This window comes from Glycine soja, chromosome 19 (genome assembly GCF_004193775.1).
Source record: "Glycine soja cultivar W05 chromosome 19, ASM419377v2, whole genome shotgun sequence".
In the NCBI taxonomy this organism is placed as follows: Eukaryota; Viridiplantae; Streptophyta; class Magnoliopsida; order Fabales; family Fabaceae; genus Glycine; species Glycine soja.
In genome coordinates, this window is record NC_041020.1 from 41,147,190 (window position 1) to 41,163,930 (window position 16,741).

Here is a 16,741-nt window from a genome sequence, read left to right on the forward strand (position 1 = left end):
CTTTTGGAAGTTACAACTTACAAGCAAAGGAAAGAAGCCTGGTTCTGCAGGATCCAGGGGTCTGAACTTCAGATCAATAGGATACATATGGACGGTTCTAAAATTTATATTCTAAATTAGATTTGAAAGATATATTATTGCATCATTATTTATGTTAAAGCATACTAAATGATTTTTTTTAGTTAATACATTTCCTTATAAATATTTTATCTAAATTTTTATATACTGTAAATTAGAGTTTTGTCTCAATCTATCAATTTTAAAAAATATTTTTTATCCTATCAGAAGGACGTTTTGGTGAAAGGTGGATAGTGCCATATCCAAAGGTTTGGAGAAGAACTTTAAAGCTATGTGCTGATGGCATTTTTTTTTTCCTTGAGTATAGTATTAAATAGATGCATTGTAGTGTTACAATGTATGGAAGGTTGAGTTTTTTTATTGTTGATATCATTAGAAATGGGGTTTGATTATATGTATTCTGGTCAAGGGTGTTTCTATGTTAGTAAGATAGGTGATTGTGTGAGTTTTCATTTTATCTAATTCACTTTTTCATTATATACTGAGTTCAAAATATTCTTAGTTTTCTATGCTCTCTATATGTATCTACACATGCTATAAAATTAAATTTTTGTATTATTAGTTGCTGTTGTGAGTGTTTTGACTCTGTTTTGGAGTAGCCACTACGATATTTTAGTGTTGTTATTGAACCGTATTGACCAGAAAATGATTATTAGTTGAAGTTTTTATTATTATTAGAATGTAATTGCAGGGGATGGAGTCACTGATGTTGTCTACTTCTCTAGTTCTCTTCACATTCAATCTTCTCGATGTGTTCATGGAGATATTTCTAAAAGAAAAAAAATTGTTTTGTAACAATTTTTAATCATCAATATCTTCAGAAAAAAATCCCCAATATCTTAAAATCATTAATGACATTTAAATCTATATTGATGGAAGGATTAAAAGAAATCATTTTAAAAACATAAAAAACTAAAATAACTTTTTTAAAAGATAAAAAATCAAATTCAACAAAGAAAATAAAATAAAGGATAAAAAATAATATTTAACCTAAATAAAATTGGACCAAATCATTTTTTTTTTATCAAAGCAGACTACTATAGTATAATCCAATTCGATGAATCGAATTAACCGAACCGCCTCTTGTAGCCAGAAGAAATTTGATGTATGTTTATATATTCACGCAAGTTGAAACTTGAACGTAACGTGAATCCAAATCCTCTCTTCCTTCTACATTTCTGTTCTTAGAAAGCGTAATAAATTTGTTGAAGGAGAGTAGAATGACTTTCCAAACACGACTCTATACATAACTGTGGATGCTGGAAAGCAGAATGCTTCTCGGGCTCCATATTCTACCATGGTGCTTCTTTTCTCATGCTAACTACACTTAAAACTAATTTTGCTTTTTTAAAAAAAAATCGGTAATGAACATTTCTTGGAATAAATATAATAAAATATATATAATATTTCTTGATTCCTTCATCTTGATATATATTCCATGTTTCCAAAGACATATATATGACTGCTCACTCTAGCCATCCGTTTTATAAGTAGGGATAAGACTTATTTAGTTGACCTTTAAAGATTTATATATATATATATATATATATATATATATATATATATATATATTGTCACTTTTCATTTATTTGATTAATCTTTACAGCGGCTGAATCAATGGTTCCTTTCTTTTAGGAAGCGTCAGTACAAAATAAAGAACCTATTTATGGTCTATTTATGGAAAGACACCATCATACTCCAAATATGTTGATAGATATACGACCAACACATAAATGCTAGGCAAAATCAATAAGATAAAAATAGCAATAAAATTATTGAAATTAATAAGATCTATCCAATGACAACTTTTCACGGAAGTGAATAACAGGTATTAATGGACTTCTAGAGGCAGCCCTAGTTTCAAGCTCCAAAACCTGAAATATTTGCCACCCCTTAAGGCTTAAGCACCCTTCCAAAAATCGGGCAATCCTGTTGTACTACTTCTTTAGCTTGGGTTTCAGGATCAGCCGTATTATTGAAGTAATTGACCTTGAGGTCAAAGCTCTGAATTTCATTTCAATGATCTCCTTGTCGTTGCACATGAAACCAGAAGATCAAAAGATCTTCTACCTTGTGCTTTGATCTCTTCTCGAGCCATAACCAATATACACTTTGGTATCTTCCAAAAACAATTACCTACACAGATAAAAATACAACAAAAAAAAGATGTTTTTGTACAGCTGCATACTGTCTAGTAATATCCAGAGGAGTGTGCAATAGTAAAACCCCAATACAAAGTCTTGAGTAGTAAGCAGGCCACCAGTAAGGTCAACGAGCAATAAAAGAGACATGCTTGTGTCTTTCTTGCATGATAAAAGTATCTCTCATCTTACACAAGGAAACAGCAATTCCTTCATGCTCCCAATGAATGATGAAACAAAGTTCTTTCTTCCAAACATAGTTCAACTAGCATTTACAAAATGTATAAGAAAACTTATTCTACTCTACTTATTTGGAGTGGCAGCACAAATCATGCTTTTTAATTCGATGTCTCAATCACCACTATGTTCTAGTACCCTTTATAGAGACAGGAAATTCTGGGAATTCTTTCATAAAATGTGCTTTGGCAATAAATAATGCAAAAGGCTGAAAGAGCATGCAATGTGCAACTCCTCAAGTTATTTCGTTTTTCCATGCCATGTATATGAATGTTTATAAAAAGCACTGCAGAAAATGTGAATCATACAATCAGGAAAGAGAACCTACAGAATCAATTTGTCACCGGAGCAATTATCAGTATTTGAATGACATCTATGTCTACTATGTTCTCTTTTCCAAATAGAGTAAAATGCAAAGTGACCTGCATTAAGAAGGTTAGTTGAGTCAATTCAAAGGGAGGGGCAATTTCCATACTTACTTGATCCACTAATTCACACATAATTTACATGTTTCACTGCTATTTAATTCTTGTTACAGAAACAATTCACCGTTTTGGTTTTGTAATTCAGCTTCTTGTGGGTGTGAGCAAACTTTGAAAATGTTCCAGATACAACTCGAATGGTAGAACCTGGAATGAGGAGTTTAAAATCTATTCACGTGGATGAAACATCTGTGTCTATGAGCTGGTTAGAAGTTTTCCTAATTCTACTTCTACACTTAGAATCAACTCAACAATATCATTTGAAACATCATGTGCACCTCGGGGAATATATTTCATGATGGAAATGCACTCAAAGGAACTTCATAACCATGCTTGAACATTTGTCCCAATGTTTTTAAAACCATGGAACTCTGGCCATTTCTCATGTAAGCTTTGTACATTATCCATAATGTTTTCTTTGTGCATTCAAGGTTGACCATTTCCATCTCCTCAAGGACATTATGCATTAAGGGCAGCTGTGACCCATACATGACTAGCTTACAATGATATGCGGATCGGCAGATACTCCACCCAGAGATTTCAGCACGTCTCACAAAATTTTCTAGCTTTTCTACTGCATTGTATCGATAATAAGTTGCAACTATGCATCTCAAAATACCCTTGGTTGTTATAGAAGTCCCATGCTCAAATGCCTCATTTATAGCATTCTCCATTTTCTCTAACCAGTCTTCCTTGGCATAGAGTTTAATCAATAAAACATTTAACCATGGCCTGTACTCTTTTCCTGGAATAAACTTCAACAATAATTCTATCTTCTTAAGTCTATCTGCATCAGAACTTCTAGAATAGGCACATATCATACATCTGATTAATGAAATTTCCTTTATATCAACACGATCCGTTATAAAGGAATATATCTCTTCCATCTTTTCCAGATTACCTGAATTTGCATACCCACGAAGCATTAGCATGTAGGTTTTCATGTTAGGCTCAACAGGGCTCCTCTTCAACATTTGAAACACATTTTCCATATCATCCCACATCCAAGCCGTGATATATCCAGCAATCATGTGATTGTAAGTGCAGATGTTCATGGTGAAGGTTAACTTTTGTATCTCCCTAAATGTTGCTTCCATGTGATCAACCAGCATCAAGCGACCAAAAACAGATAGAAGAATATTGTACGTGGCAATAGAAGGATCACAAGTTGGATCCCTCTTCAAATCACAAAACAAGGACTGGCAGTTATCAGCAAGACCATTGGACATACAAGCACCCATAAGCGCATTGTAAGTGCTGGTCGTCTTGATACCTTTGACAGCAGCCTCCTTAAAGAGCTTAACAGCTAAATCAACATTCCCAGATCTACCTGCAGCTTTTATACCCTTTGAGTACTCATACGCATCCATAGGGTTTTCAACATTTGATCTCTTTCTTCTCCAACTAAACACCTGAATGTTAAACAACACAATCCAAAAAGAAAGAGGGTCACTTTCAAATCCCACAAACTATGATTTAGGACACCAGAAAAAAAAAACCCAAACCATTAAAACCAGTTTTATTCATTCATTTTTTGCAATAATATAAGTTTCAGTGAACCAATATTAACTGAACAAAACTGGATTGATCGAAAATCAAACAGAAGAAGAAAAAACAAAATAGCAACATTTTCAAGATACTAATACAGAGAAACTAAAAGAAACAAACGATATTAGGAGCAATTAGGAAGCAATAAGCAAAACCAAAAAACCTAAAAACCATTTTTAAATTGAGTTGATGATAAAACAAAATGGCAACAGTTTCAACATTTATTCGGTCAGTGCATAGCCTATTGTTTTCTCTATTATTATTATATCATGCAATTAGGAAGCAATAAGCAAAACCCAAAAAAACAACTAATTTTAAACTGAGTTGATAAAAAATGAACCTGGAGGGCAAGGGAAGGATTTGAATTCAATTGATTCATAAGCCTGAGCAACACAGATCCATCGGGGTGACGCTGAATCAAAGTGTCGGAATTATCGTCCAAAATGCTCAGAACCCTAGCAGAGTCGCTGGATTCTCGTATGAGCTCGTTCTTCAGAATGGAGGCCTTGTTGATGAGATCCTCTTTGGCTGAAGAGCAAGACTTGGCAGTGAACAAGGGAATGAGGTCAGAGTATGCGTTTGGCACGGAATTGAGATTGCGATGATGAGATAGCGCCGTGGCCAAAGAGGGAGTGGTTTTGGGGTTTGAGAATCCATGGAAATAATGGGATTGCAAGAGCAACAACAACTGAGCTCGCCTTGTTGCGTCGGAAGAGAATCTCCACACTCGCCTCATTGTCAGATGCTCAAATTTTTCTTTAGGGTTTTACGCAGAAGAAAACCCCAGACACATTACTATGCTGCCCTCTACTTATTTTTGGGCTTCGGCTTTTTCAGCCCATATCCCATTATGTCATACTCAACACAATTTTGACAAGCCTAACTCCATGTTTGTATTTCAATTCCAAATGTGACCAAGGAATTCTGAAATAAATTTAATTTTACAAAAGGAAGGGTTTGAATATTTTTGTAAATTTCATTTTGCTCCAAACATCCGCAGAATTTGGTTCCTTAAAAATTAAAAATACAAGTTTAATCCTTAAATGTAACAAAATATAACAAATTAATTCCCTTGTTATAAGTTGTATTTTTATAGATCAATTTCTTTTAGTCTGTAAAGTTAATTTGTTAATTATACTTTTTACATACAGAGACTAAATATAAATTTCTCATCTTTAAAAGATCAATTTATCTCTTTACACTTTCAACAATGAATTTGATTATTTATCCCTCTAAATCAGTTTTAAAAATAGAAAACATTCCTTAAACCAAACACCCCTAGTTTTTTAATTAACTACGTTTTTTCTCTCTTTAATAATCTTAAAAAAAAACCAAACAACCCTACCTCCTAGACGATTAGACAATTGCGTAAGTTGAAATGGAATGCAGATTTTAGAAGATGATTCCTGGTCTTTTATAGAGGATGATTATAATTTTTTTATTTTATGGAAGAGGATGATTATAATAAGTGATGAGAAAATAGTGTGTGTAGTTTAAACTGTTAACCAAACAACAAATGCCTATGTAATTGTGTTAATTTTTACGATAAACATTATATATTTTTTATTGGTTAATAGTATAATTTTTTTATATTAATATTACATAATAATTAGTTTCTATTATAAACTATAAATTAAAAAAAGTAAACTTTATTATTGTTTTCATAAAAAAATTCCTATTCAAAATCTAATCCTATTCCTGTGCCCTTGCAGTGAGACAGTTTTGTTAACCTTTAGAAGGCTTTATTATCTAATTAGTACAGTATTTTATTTTGTGGAATATATAAGATAAATATTTATTTACATAATTAAAATTTGTAATAAATAAATATAAATAGTTTTAAACATATGAATTATATTTTTTATATATAAAAATTATAACGTTTTGAATGAAGGTGCATTTAGGAGTTACTCTTTAATAAGAGTATTTTTAAGAATTTTTCCTTCAACAATAGTGTTTTTAGGTAATTTTTTTTTAATCTCTTATCTCTTTTAGTCTATCCATTTAATTAAATTAATTTCAATTTTTTTAAAAAAATTATTAATATGAGAGATGGAGGTTGGCATATAATGTTGCCATTCCAAATATGAGTTATAAATGTCATTATGAAACACAAAAATGTTCAAGCTGCAAAATGGTTTTATTTTTTATTTAAATGAAGGGCGTTTAGAGGTATCGCATTGGGTCCAGGCATCCCAACAAGGTTGTTATCTTGAACCTACAAATCATCTGCAGCGCACCCTAAATATATTAAAATGCAAAAGATAACAAAACAACCGTGTGGGACATAAACCAAACCCATGATCCAAGTTGAAAATGGCTTTTAATATACGTAATTTCAAGTTGACTTATTCTATAGAGTAATTGATGACAACTTAGATTCATTAATTTTCTACTTTTGATACGGAGAAATTGATTTGTTGTACTTAATTTTATCTTTCAACATTTTCTCTTTTTGAACTCTTGGCAATGGATAGTCAATTTGAAATAATTTCATAAATATGTGCTCTGAGAATGGATTTCAGAATTAGGAGGGACTATTGATCTTTCTATAAGTTTTTGAAGACTAGAAAAGATGCCTGATCAGTTGGTGTAGTTGCTTTTAGAGTTAGTTTTAATACTACTTGTGGCAGTTGTAACTACTGGAAGAGTTTTCTCTGCTATGAATGTCATCGAAAATTGTAAGCAAAATCATATGGAAATGAATGAATGATTGTTTGGATACTTATATATAGAAAGAGATTTTTGCTAATATTGAAAATGAGAAAATTATTCAATGCTTCCATACTATGAAAACTTGTAAAGAGCAATTCTGATATATATATTGCGGTATACTTTAAGAAATAATATTAATACTAAAAATTCAAGTATAGTGGCAGGTTGAGAATCTAATTCGGGATGGGGAGGGTTTTCATCAGCGGTGATTGTTGTCGTCTTTTTAATTTGCCTGTAAATGGTCCTTTGCTTATAATCAAATGGCAAACCAAGCATGTCTCTAAATTTTCGTCTGCTAGTTGCATGAGAGTTACTGGTATCTTTGACATAGGAACTAGTCATTGTCATTATCATCAAGGTTAATAAAATAGAGAAACTGAGTTAGTATAGGCTGAGATAAATATCAGAGTTCTTTGCTTTAATTTGGTTATCATTAATTCATTACCTGCTGCAGAATTATATATGTCCCACAAGTAGTCTGACAAGACAACTAGAGCAATTTAATTAATTTGTCCCTTTTAGCTTGTTCTTTAGTGAAGAGGAAACATTCTATTTCTAATACACGTACGATATATATTGTTTTTCTGTGATCAGCTTTGCCGAAAGGCAACCTAGCAGGGATTCGAATGGGACATGCACCTTGAGGATATTATCCTTATTCATAGCCGTGGAAATGAAAGTTATTTCATTTTGATAGTTGGAATATCTTTAATCTTTTATTGTTTATGTGGAAGCTAAAAATTCACAAGATCTATAATTTAGGATAATTTATCAAAAGCTACAAGATCGATAACATGTTTAATTATTAGGAATTAGATAAAATATTTGGATCTGTAGTTGATTTTTGATCTAAGCATTTTTTGACATTTGTTGTAAGATTTTTTGCAATTATCCATTACAATCATGAACAATGACATTATGGTTCTTTCTTAATTGGAGCATCGTTGTTATTCTTTAATAAGACCTTTGTATAGGTGGGAAGAAGAAAAACTATGTGTGACAGACTTATTGTAGGAGAAATCATGAACAATGATGATTGAATATATTGGGAATCATAGTATTCTTATAGTGTTTGTTAACATAATAAGATCAACAACACTAACATTTGATCATTTAAGTGTATATCATCTTATTTAGTTGTCTAATGAGTTCACTTAATTTGATTATATAAAATAAAATTATTAATGACAAATAACTAATATAATTATCTTATAATATTAATTGAAATTAATTATTAAAATAAAAAATTCTAACATTTTAGTAGTAAAGACCAGGGATTCAAACTTATGGATATGCACAAAATGTGATCAAATGTTTACATCTGCTATGTTCATTTTTAACTTCAAACATTGTAATGTCCATGTTTTTCAAAATATGTATTAGCATTACTCATGAATGATTGTATGGTTACTTATATATAGATAGACCTTGATAAATTTTCAAAAACGTGTGTGATAGCTGCTGCTTCTCCGAACCTTTTTCCTTCGTCACTCAAAAGGGATTTGAATTTTGTCTAATAAGTAATAACGAGAGTACATGTAAATAAATAACATGATGAATTCCATAATTTATCAATGCATGTTCATCTTTGTATAATAAAACTTGTTTCTTCCTCTTTCTTTTGTGACATGCGAGGATTTCTACACGAGGCACAAAGGGGTACCTTAGCATGCATACTGACACTAAAGTCCGATAAGTGATAATTGACCCAAAGGCGAAGGTGTTGCTCTGAAAAGGAAAACGAACAAAATATGGAATGTAAACAATTCTGTAAGAATAATGACGGTAATGTCTTGTCGACCAAATTCATTACCACCAGTACTATGAACAGTAAAAAAGCCTGTGCAGTATGGCTTTGTTGTTTTTTCTAGTTACAACGGCCAGTATTATGTTACATTCGTGTTGTATCTTGTTTAAAACAAGATTCCGCTAAAAACTGTTTTTAAAAAGAATCGTTCATGTGACGTATCGAACATCATTAGGTTTCAAATTCTGCAATCACCGGATTTAGACCAAGATCTCCATTAGTATTTATTATGAAAATTATAAAAAATAAAAAAATTATGAATAATATAATTTTGTATATTTCAACAAAAAAAATTAGTTTGATCAATGTTTTAAGAACATCAATTAATAACTATCTTAAAATAATTCAATGTGACGATTAATATTTAAGAATGATCATGGGTTGAATCAAATTCGGATTAATCTATCCAACTCAATTGTAATTTTCAAGGAAGGAAATTAATTTTTTATATGCAATCACAGCTCTAAAATTTAAACTTTAGAATTGCATATACAATCTACCTAAATTCCCATCACTAAACCGATTATAATGGATTTTTTTTTTTTATAATTTTAATATGTATCCAACTCGCGTGGAGGGGGGGAAGACGTTTTGTTTAGATACAGGTATGCATCTAAAAGGAAAAACTTACAACATTACAACTAGATCATGCAATCTAAGAAGGTAATTGACAAATGACAATGATACATATGGGAAAAGCCACCATTGGAGTGCAGTAGTTGAACTGCTGCTTACTTTTTTTTTCTTCTCCTTTGCATGGGGCCAATAGTGAACGCTACCTAATCAAAGATTTTCGTTTTTCCCTAACATTTTTTCTCACTCTTTACATGTGGTCAGTTCTACCACTTGTGACAAATTTACATTTCATTTCAGGTCTATATGGGTAAAAAAAAAATAAAAAAATTAAAATTATCAAAGGCAATAAATGCAGTAATTATTAGTTTAAAACTTTTATTATTTTTGTTTTCGTTTTAAAAATTAATTTGATTTTTTTTTTAAATGTCTTTCATAATCTTTTCTTTGTCAATTGTCTTTCTTTATTATCTTCTATTTTTTAAAACTCATTCTTTGTCACGATTATTATTGCCACACTTTCTTTTGTTAAATAAAAATGACCTACACACGGTGGTCATCATCACCATTATTTTTTAAACTTCCTATTTACTAATTGAAGAAAAGGCAGAATATAATTACATTTTAAATGTATTATTTTGTTTAATGCTTATCTTATAACACATTAGCAGGATTAGAAAGAGAATAATAAGGACATTTAATTTTCTCACAAAATTCTGAATCATTTAATAATTATTAATTAAGTCCTTGAACCCTTGAACTTATATTTATCTTCTAGTTGGGTCCTTTTATCTAACATGCATCAATTGTTCCTGACTGGCAACCAAAAATGTTGGAAAATAATACAGGGAAGAATTTCCCGTCATAAAATTGAGGACAATGGCGAGTTAGTTTTATTTGTTCTTTCAATTTTAAAAATATTTTTTGATATGTGCATGTAGTAAAAAATCAAATAATTATACATAATGTTCAAATACTTGTAAGGTTTACCTTGGGCGCCAAGCGAATATAGAGCTTGTTAAGTTAGAGAATTGGCATAGAGCATGTAATGTTCAAATGATATAACTATAAAAATAAAATAACATGAGATGACACAAATTTTTATTTGTACACGAATATATTACATTAATTATAAACTCTCCGGTCTGCGCTACAGTGTTGCAATTATTCTCATTTCACAATCCTCTTATTCACATCATAAAAATGAATGAAAGGGGTGAAAAAAATAGATAAATATAAATTCACATCTATAATACACAATATGATTTTTCTTATAAAAGGCGAAACTGATGTGAATTGAATGTAGTATACTAATAATTTAGTGAAATGTAAATGCTTTAATGGAACTGAACCAAGCTTCAGTTTCACTTTCACACAGTTTTAGCGGTTGCACTGCTGCGCTGGTCTTATTTTCCTTTTGCCGGCGTTGAAGGGGCACGCCGTCTGAACCGGCGGCACCATGCAGTTATACTGCAAACACAGGGTGCTGCTCACCGGAATCTCCGCCGTCGGGCTTATCGCGATTCCGGTCAAAAAATTGTGCTGCAAATACAATATCTGAATGCCCGCCGCCAGTAACCGCTCCACGAAGCTACCCGGAACCTGCCCTGTGAAGCCGTTGTTGTTCAGGTACAGGTTCTGCACGCTTGCTAGCATGGGCGACACCTCACCGGATAACCGGTTGTAGCTGAGATCGACGGTCTGGATCGTCACCTCGTTAACCGGTTGGATTGGACCCGAGAACTGGTTTCTTTCGAGTTGGAGGTTTGTGAGAGGGAATGTGAATAGTTGGGCCGGGATTGGGCCTGTGAACTGGTTTAAACTAAGGTCCAGGAAGTTGAGCCGGTTGAGCCGGGTTAATAGCCGGTCCACCGGTCCAGTAAACCGGTTCCATGATAAAGAGAGGTACTGTAGGGAAGGAGGGAGAGAATCCTCTGCGAACGAACCGGAGAGAGTGTTGTGTTTGAGTTCGAGCCGGGTTAGGGAATAAGAGGAAGCGAACGAGGGAACAGAACCGGAGAGACGGTTGTGGCAGAGGAATAAGTTTGTTAGCTCCGGCATTGCTCCGATGGAGGGAGGGATTGTTCCAGTGAGTTGGTTGTAGCTGAGATCGATTGTTCTGAGATTCCGGAGCTGACCTAAACCTGAAGGAATCTGGCCGGAGATGAAGTTGCGGCTGAGGCCGAGGAAGCGGAGGTTTTTTAACTGAGAGAGAGACTGAGGGAGAGGACCGTAGATTCTTCCCGGAACGACGGTGAAGTCTGCGAGAGCGGAGAGTTTGGAAATGGAAGGGTCAAGTTTTCCGGTGAGACCGGGAGAACCGGCTCTAGGATCGCCGAGGTTGAGCGCGATGACTTTGTCGTCGGCGCAGAAAACGCCGGCGAAGTTGCAGGGGTCGGCGGTGAAGTCCCAGGAGGAGAAAAAATTGGAACCGGGAACATCGTGAAGGGATTTCCGAATTGATTGCAGAGCGAGGAAATCGTTGGGGTCCAAAATCCCTCGCACCGATTGAAAGAAGCACAGGAAAAGCAGAGAGTAAAAAGCGACGTCGTCCATTGGAAGTTAGAGAGAAAAAGTGGTGGCGATCGGTTTAAATAGGGAGAAGGGAGGGTTGAGGGTTGCCTTTCTGGTGAGAAATGGTGTGAAAGTTTTAATGGCGGAAGATATAGCTAGCTTGGAAGAGAAGCAATTCCTTGCTGAATCTGTGTTTGCTTTTCATCATTTAGGCTTCTCTCACAAGCCTTTCTTTGCAAATACTACTTACTACCCACACCCACACACTTTCTCTCCTTTGGCTAAAATACAAATGCCTAAGGCTGGCAAAATTATAATACTGTTTCTTAATTGCACAGTGCACGCTAATTTTGTCATTCTTTCTTGCTTTGGACTTTCAATTAAGCAGCTTCGTCTTAAACGGTTCTCCGATCCTACCTGGACTCCAAGGCTCCAAGTGTACGTTTTAGGTGCTGACAATCTTGATGGTTAACTAGTTAAACGGCTCACACATTAATTTTATTTACAATGTGACGCGTTAGATATTATTATTATTGTAAAATGTAAACATTACTAATCATTATTTATAAGAGATATAAGATTAATTTAATAAATAAATAAATAAAAAGCACGAAGAGATGGTGAATTGAAATTGTTGGGACACGGTCTAGGAGTGACAGCTAAGCAGTTGAAGGTAAAGTGATTTGGATCGGATTCGGTTTCACCCACTTCAGTTCAGTTCATGCTGAAGACCATGGCTTTGTCGAGCTCACACTCACATGCTTCTTGTGAATAGCAAGGGTATCTGTCCTGTTTCTCTGGATAGCAAAAATCTCATCACAGAAATAAATTTGTGTACCTTGTTTTGCTTCCAGTTATTTATCAAAGGATGTGGTGATCATTGAACACGGTTCAATGCTTTCAATCAATGAAAGGGTGCCTTCTGTTAATGAAGGCTAGCTATTCATACACACATACGTTATATACTAGTATTTAAAAATATACATTCAAAAACAAATTTATTTTTTCCGTTTTTGATGTTACCAAACATTTTCGCTTCTTTTATTACTGTAACTTACACACTACTTGCACATAACAACGTAAGCTCCCTTGGGTCTACATGAATGTCTTCTAGCATCATTAATTAGTCTCTCATAAATAAGCCAAAAAAAAAAAACTATAACTACGACTCATAAAGTCAAGCAACTATAACTTGAAACACAATGTTGTAACTTGTATGCTCCGAGCTTGATTGCCAATTATTTACTACCTATACCGTATGGGAAAAAAAGAAGAAGCAAGGGACCAATCAATTAGCTAGTATATTTTTACTTAGTATAAAAGAAATCGATTGCTTACTCTTTAGTTAGTATGTTCAAATGAGGTCGAGTCTCATTTGTTCTTTTCTTGTAGGAAATCTCTCCAAATTTAGACTCACATTCGTGATTTGACTCATTTCTGTAGGGTTTTACTTCTTTTGAGCACATTACTAACTCTTTAATTAGGAGCATATTCACATAAGGTGTTCAAAGAAAATTTTGTTGTCTGACTATAGTAATAACAGTCTACTGCATCTGGCAGTCGAGAAATAAATTGATTTTTAAAGATTATCAATTTTCTGTAATAAATTTTGTTAGCAAAATTAAGTTTCTTATGTATAGACAAGCGCACTTGTCGCATTTGCTTTAGCATCTTGATATACACCTTCTTGTATTAGGAAGATTTTTTATTTTCTCTAGCGAAAGATACGCCCCATTTATTGTTGTATCATTTTGGATTTAATATAATTTATATTTTAAAAAAAAAAAACACACATTGTATCTCTTTTGTATGAAAGGACAACGGAGGAAGATGATTTGTCAGCTCAAACTAACTCAGTGCTAACAGACTCATAGTCAATTGCGTCCAATTCAAGATATTTGCATGCTCCAAAGCTTGTTTCGCAATTCCCATATTCTGCTTTTCACCAATTACTGTCTAGTAGAGTGGGTATGTGGCTCAACTCTCTTTCTTGGAGAGGAAGATTGTGAGTCAACATAACAGAATCAGATTTTCATCAAGTGCCCTGCTTATTATATGGGGAAGTTTATTCCTTTCCCCTGAATTGTTAATTTCTTTCTTGGCTTTTTGTTTCTGCTAAAAAGTTTTTAGGTCTTTTTTAGCTGGGTCAAACTCAAAAGCTATGCTATAATTAAGTTATAGGTCTGTTTGTTTGAGTTGAAAGAGAATAAATAAGAAGAAAGATGAATAATAAAATAAGGTGAGATTAACACTCTTATATTTTACCTTAATTCAAAACTTTTAATTTTATTTTAATGTACAAAATATGATGTTTAAGAACTTCTCCAAGAAAAATATCCATGTGTCATTATTTGATTTATGAACTTAAAGGTAAGGGTACAAGGTAAAAACTATCGTGACTGTGAGTCCAATCTTTTTTCATTCCAAGTTGTTTGCAATCTTAAAACTCAAGTCAAACTTTAAAAAAAAAATGGTGATCTTCTTTAAACTTAAAGAAAATAACGTTAAAATAATAATTTTTTTTATATAAGTATTTTTTTAAGAAGTAAATATGATATGATTCTTAAAATAAATAAAATAGTTTTAAACAGAGACAATTTAAACAAATACATTAAAAAATAAAAATTTATTTATTTTATCAAAATAAACATTTATTTCAATAAATAAGTTTAAACACACTTACTCGTATTATTATAAGATGAGAATTGATTGGTTTAATTTTTTTAAAATCACCCAATACAAAGGAGGTTGAACATGCCCATCTCTCTCTGACCCTCTCCATCTCTTCCTTAACAAAATAAAAGCTATAGCATATTCTTAACAAAAAAAATAAAAAGTGTAAAAGGAGTATCGGACATCATTGCTATTCAGCGTAATACTCTAAGTGAATCTTTCTTGCTACTTGAGCCCATTACGTCAAGTGCAAGTATTTTCACGAATACGCAAAACAATTACAAATTGTATTATTGCTCAGTAGCCTCATAATTATTTAGGATCGTCAAATTCATTTTGAGATCTGTTGGACAAGAGATACGGTGATGGAGGAAAGTGCCTCGTATATATGCCAAACAGGAGCATGAGGAAACACGTAAATGTTAAGAAATTATTAGGTAATAGGTAATTCTAAATCATATAATTCTCATGAGTTTTCATATAACATGTACTCCTATTTAAGTGTTATTTATTTTTCTCGTAATTTAAAAAATTCAAATACAGTACATGTTTGTAGAGATTGATTGGAATTTAGGACCATAGATTGATAGTAATGCTGAATTATCTAATAATTTCTCGTAAATGTAGACATTGGACCCGGTTAGTAATTTAGAGAACATGACAAAAACAATCCCGCTATATTAGTTATAGATGTGTTGAGGAACATGTGTCAACCTCGAACCTATATAAATAAGGCCATACTTGGGTACCGTAAGTACGTATGGGTTTAGTTGGTCTGGTCCCAAGACATACGTATATACATGATAGTAGCTAATACCAATATCCCAATAGGTGTACTGAGTTGATACAAATAATACAATGAAAACGAAAAATTTAGCATCATCTTTAGCTACTAACACCAAAGAAACCAAATGTTTGCTAAGAGTTTGGTAAGTAACTCCCAATAGCCCAAGAAGAAATGCTACTTAAAGATGTAATTAACTTTATCGCAGTTATCCTTTAAAGAAATAAAAAAAACCCATAAAATTACTTGTATATATAATAGTGATTGGTCATGAGCACCAGAAAAAGGAATTGATTGACAATTATGCTAATCTAGTGCTGGTTATGTACATCATTATACACTCTCAGCATGAAAAGAACACTATTTCCAGCAAAACTAGGACAAAAAACGTGTTGGTGCATCTTGTATAGGAGAGCATCTTCCCTAATAACTATAAACATTTCTTCAGTCTCTTCAAACTGTTTTCTCTGATGTTGATATAAATCTTGAAGAAAATAGTTATCTGATTCTTGAGAATTTCCTTTATATATTTGCAATTTGTTTAGCTCTAAAATTTTCTTGAGAAATCTGAAAGTTATTACGTTGCTTTCTAGAATATATTTTTTGGAATGACAACATGCATACTATAGAGGATTTAATGGAAATATTTTGGAAAAATGATCAATTTAATACAAGATTAAAATGATATAACAATAAGGTAAAATTTTATGAGAGTAAGGAAGTAAATTTTTTTATATTATCATTTAATTACAACTCATCATATATAATAAATTTGTTAATTTTTATAATAATTACTTTAAAAATTATATTAATAATGAATTATGATTGGACGATAATGTAAAACTTTACATTGGCAGTGTATGATCATTAAACTCAAATTTTAATATCTTTAATAAAAAAAAAGGAGAAAAGAGAAAATAGGTAGTGAATGATGAAAATGGAAATATAGAATAGGATTTATATTTTTTTATATATAAAAGAGTTAACAATCAATTTATTCTTTAAATTATAAAAAAATAAAAAATTATTTAATACAAGAGAATATTAGAGAGTGTCATTACCATCTCTTCCTTTTATATGACTGTACAAAACTTTTCCTATTTAATAAATATGTAACACTTAAACCCAAAGCTCTTTATTTCTATATAAAATTAATACAAATACCCCTATTGAAGCAAATTGAACCATG

At 32.4% G+C, this 16,741-nt stretch overlaps 2 protein-coding genes across 3 annotated transcripts; both read right to left on the reverse strand.

Annotated features, from left to right (window-relative positions):
• Positions 1-1,828: 1,828 nt before the first annotated feature.
• Positions 1,829-5,304, reverse strand: LOC114400609 (pentatricopeptide repeat-containing protein At2g30780-like). Of its 2 annotated transcripts, XM_028363136.1 has the most exons (3): positions 4,827-5,304; positions 3,217-4,350; positions 1,829-3,085 (listed from the first exon to the last, which is right to left on the reverse strand). In XM_028363136.1, the coding sequence occupies exons 1-2, from the start codon at positions 5,220-5,222 to the stop codon at positions 3,232-3,234; spliced, it is 1,515 nt and encodes a 504-aa protein (XP_028218937.1). In that variant the 5' UTR covers positions 5,223-5,304; the 3' UTR covers positions 1,829-3,085; positions 3,217-3,231. The 2 variants fall into 2 exon arrangements, with proteins under 2 accessions (XP_028218937.1, XP_028218936.1); XM_028363135.1 differs by having other exon boundaries at positions 1,829-4,350; positions 4,827-5,303.
• Positions 5,305-10,655: 5,351 nt separating this feature from the next.
• Positions 10,656-12,421, reverse strand: LOC114398074 (probably inactive leucine-rich repeat receptor-like protein kinase IMK2). Its single transcript, XM_028360211.1, has one exon. The coding sequence runs from the start codon at positions 12,135-12,137 to the stop codon at positions 10,962-10,964; it is 1,176 nt and encodes a 391-aa protein (XP_028216012.1). The 5' UTR covers positions 12,138-12,421; the 3' UTR covers positions 10,656-10,961.
• Positions 12,422-16,741: the final 4,320 nt, after the last annotated feature.

Coding starts and splice junctions, on each gene's coding strand:
- LOC114398074 (XM_028360211.1), bottom strand. CDS start 12,137: ATGGACGACGTCGCTTTTTACTCTCTGCTTTTCCTGTGCTTCTTTCAA.
- LOC114400609 (XM_028363136.1), bottom strand. CDS start 5,222: ATGAGGCGAGTGTGGAGATTCTCTTCCGACGCAACAAGGCGAGCTCAG. Junction 4,351..4,826: donor ATCCTTCCCTTGCCCTCCAG/GTTCATTTTTTA, acceptor TTTAACATTCAG/GTGTTTAGTTGGAGAAGAAA.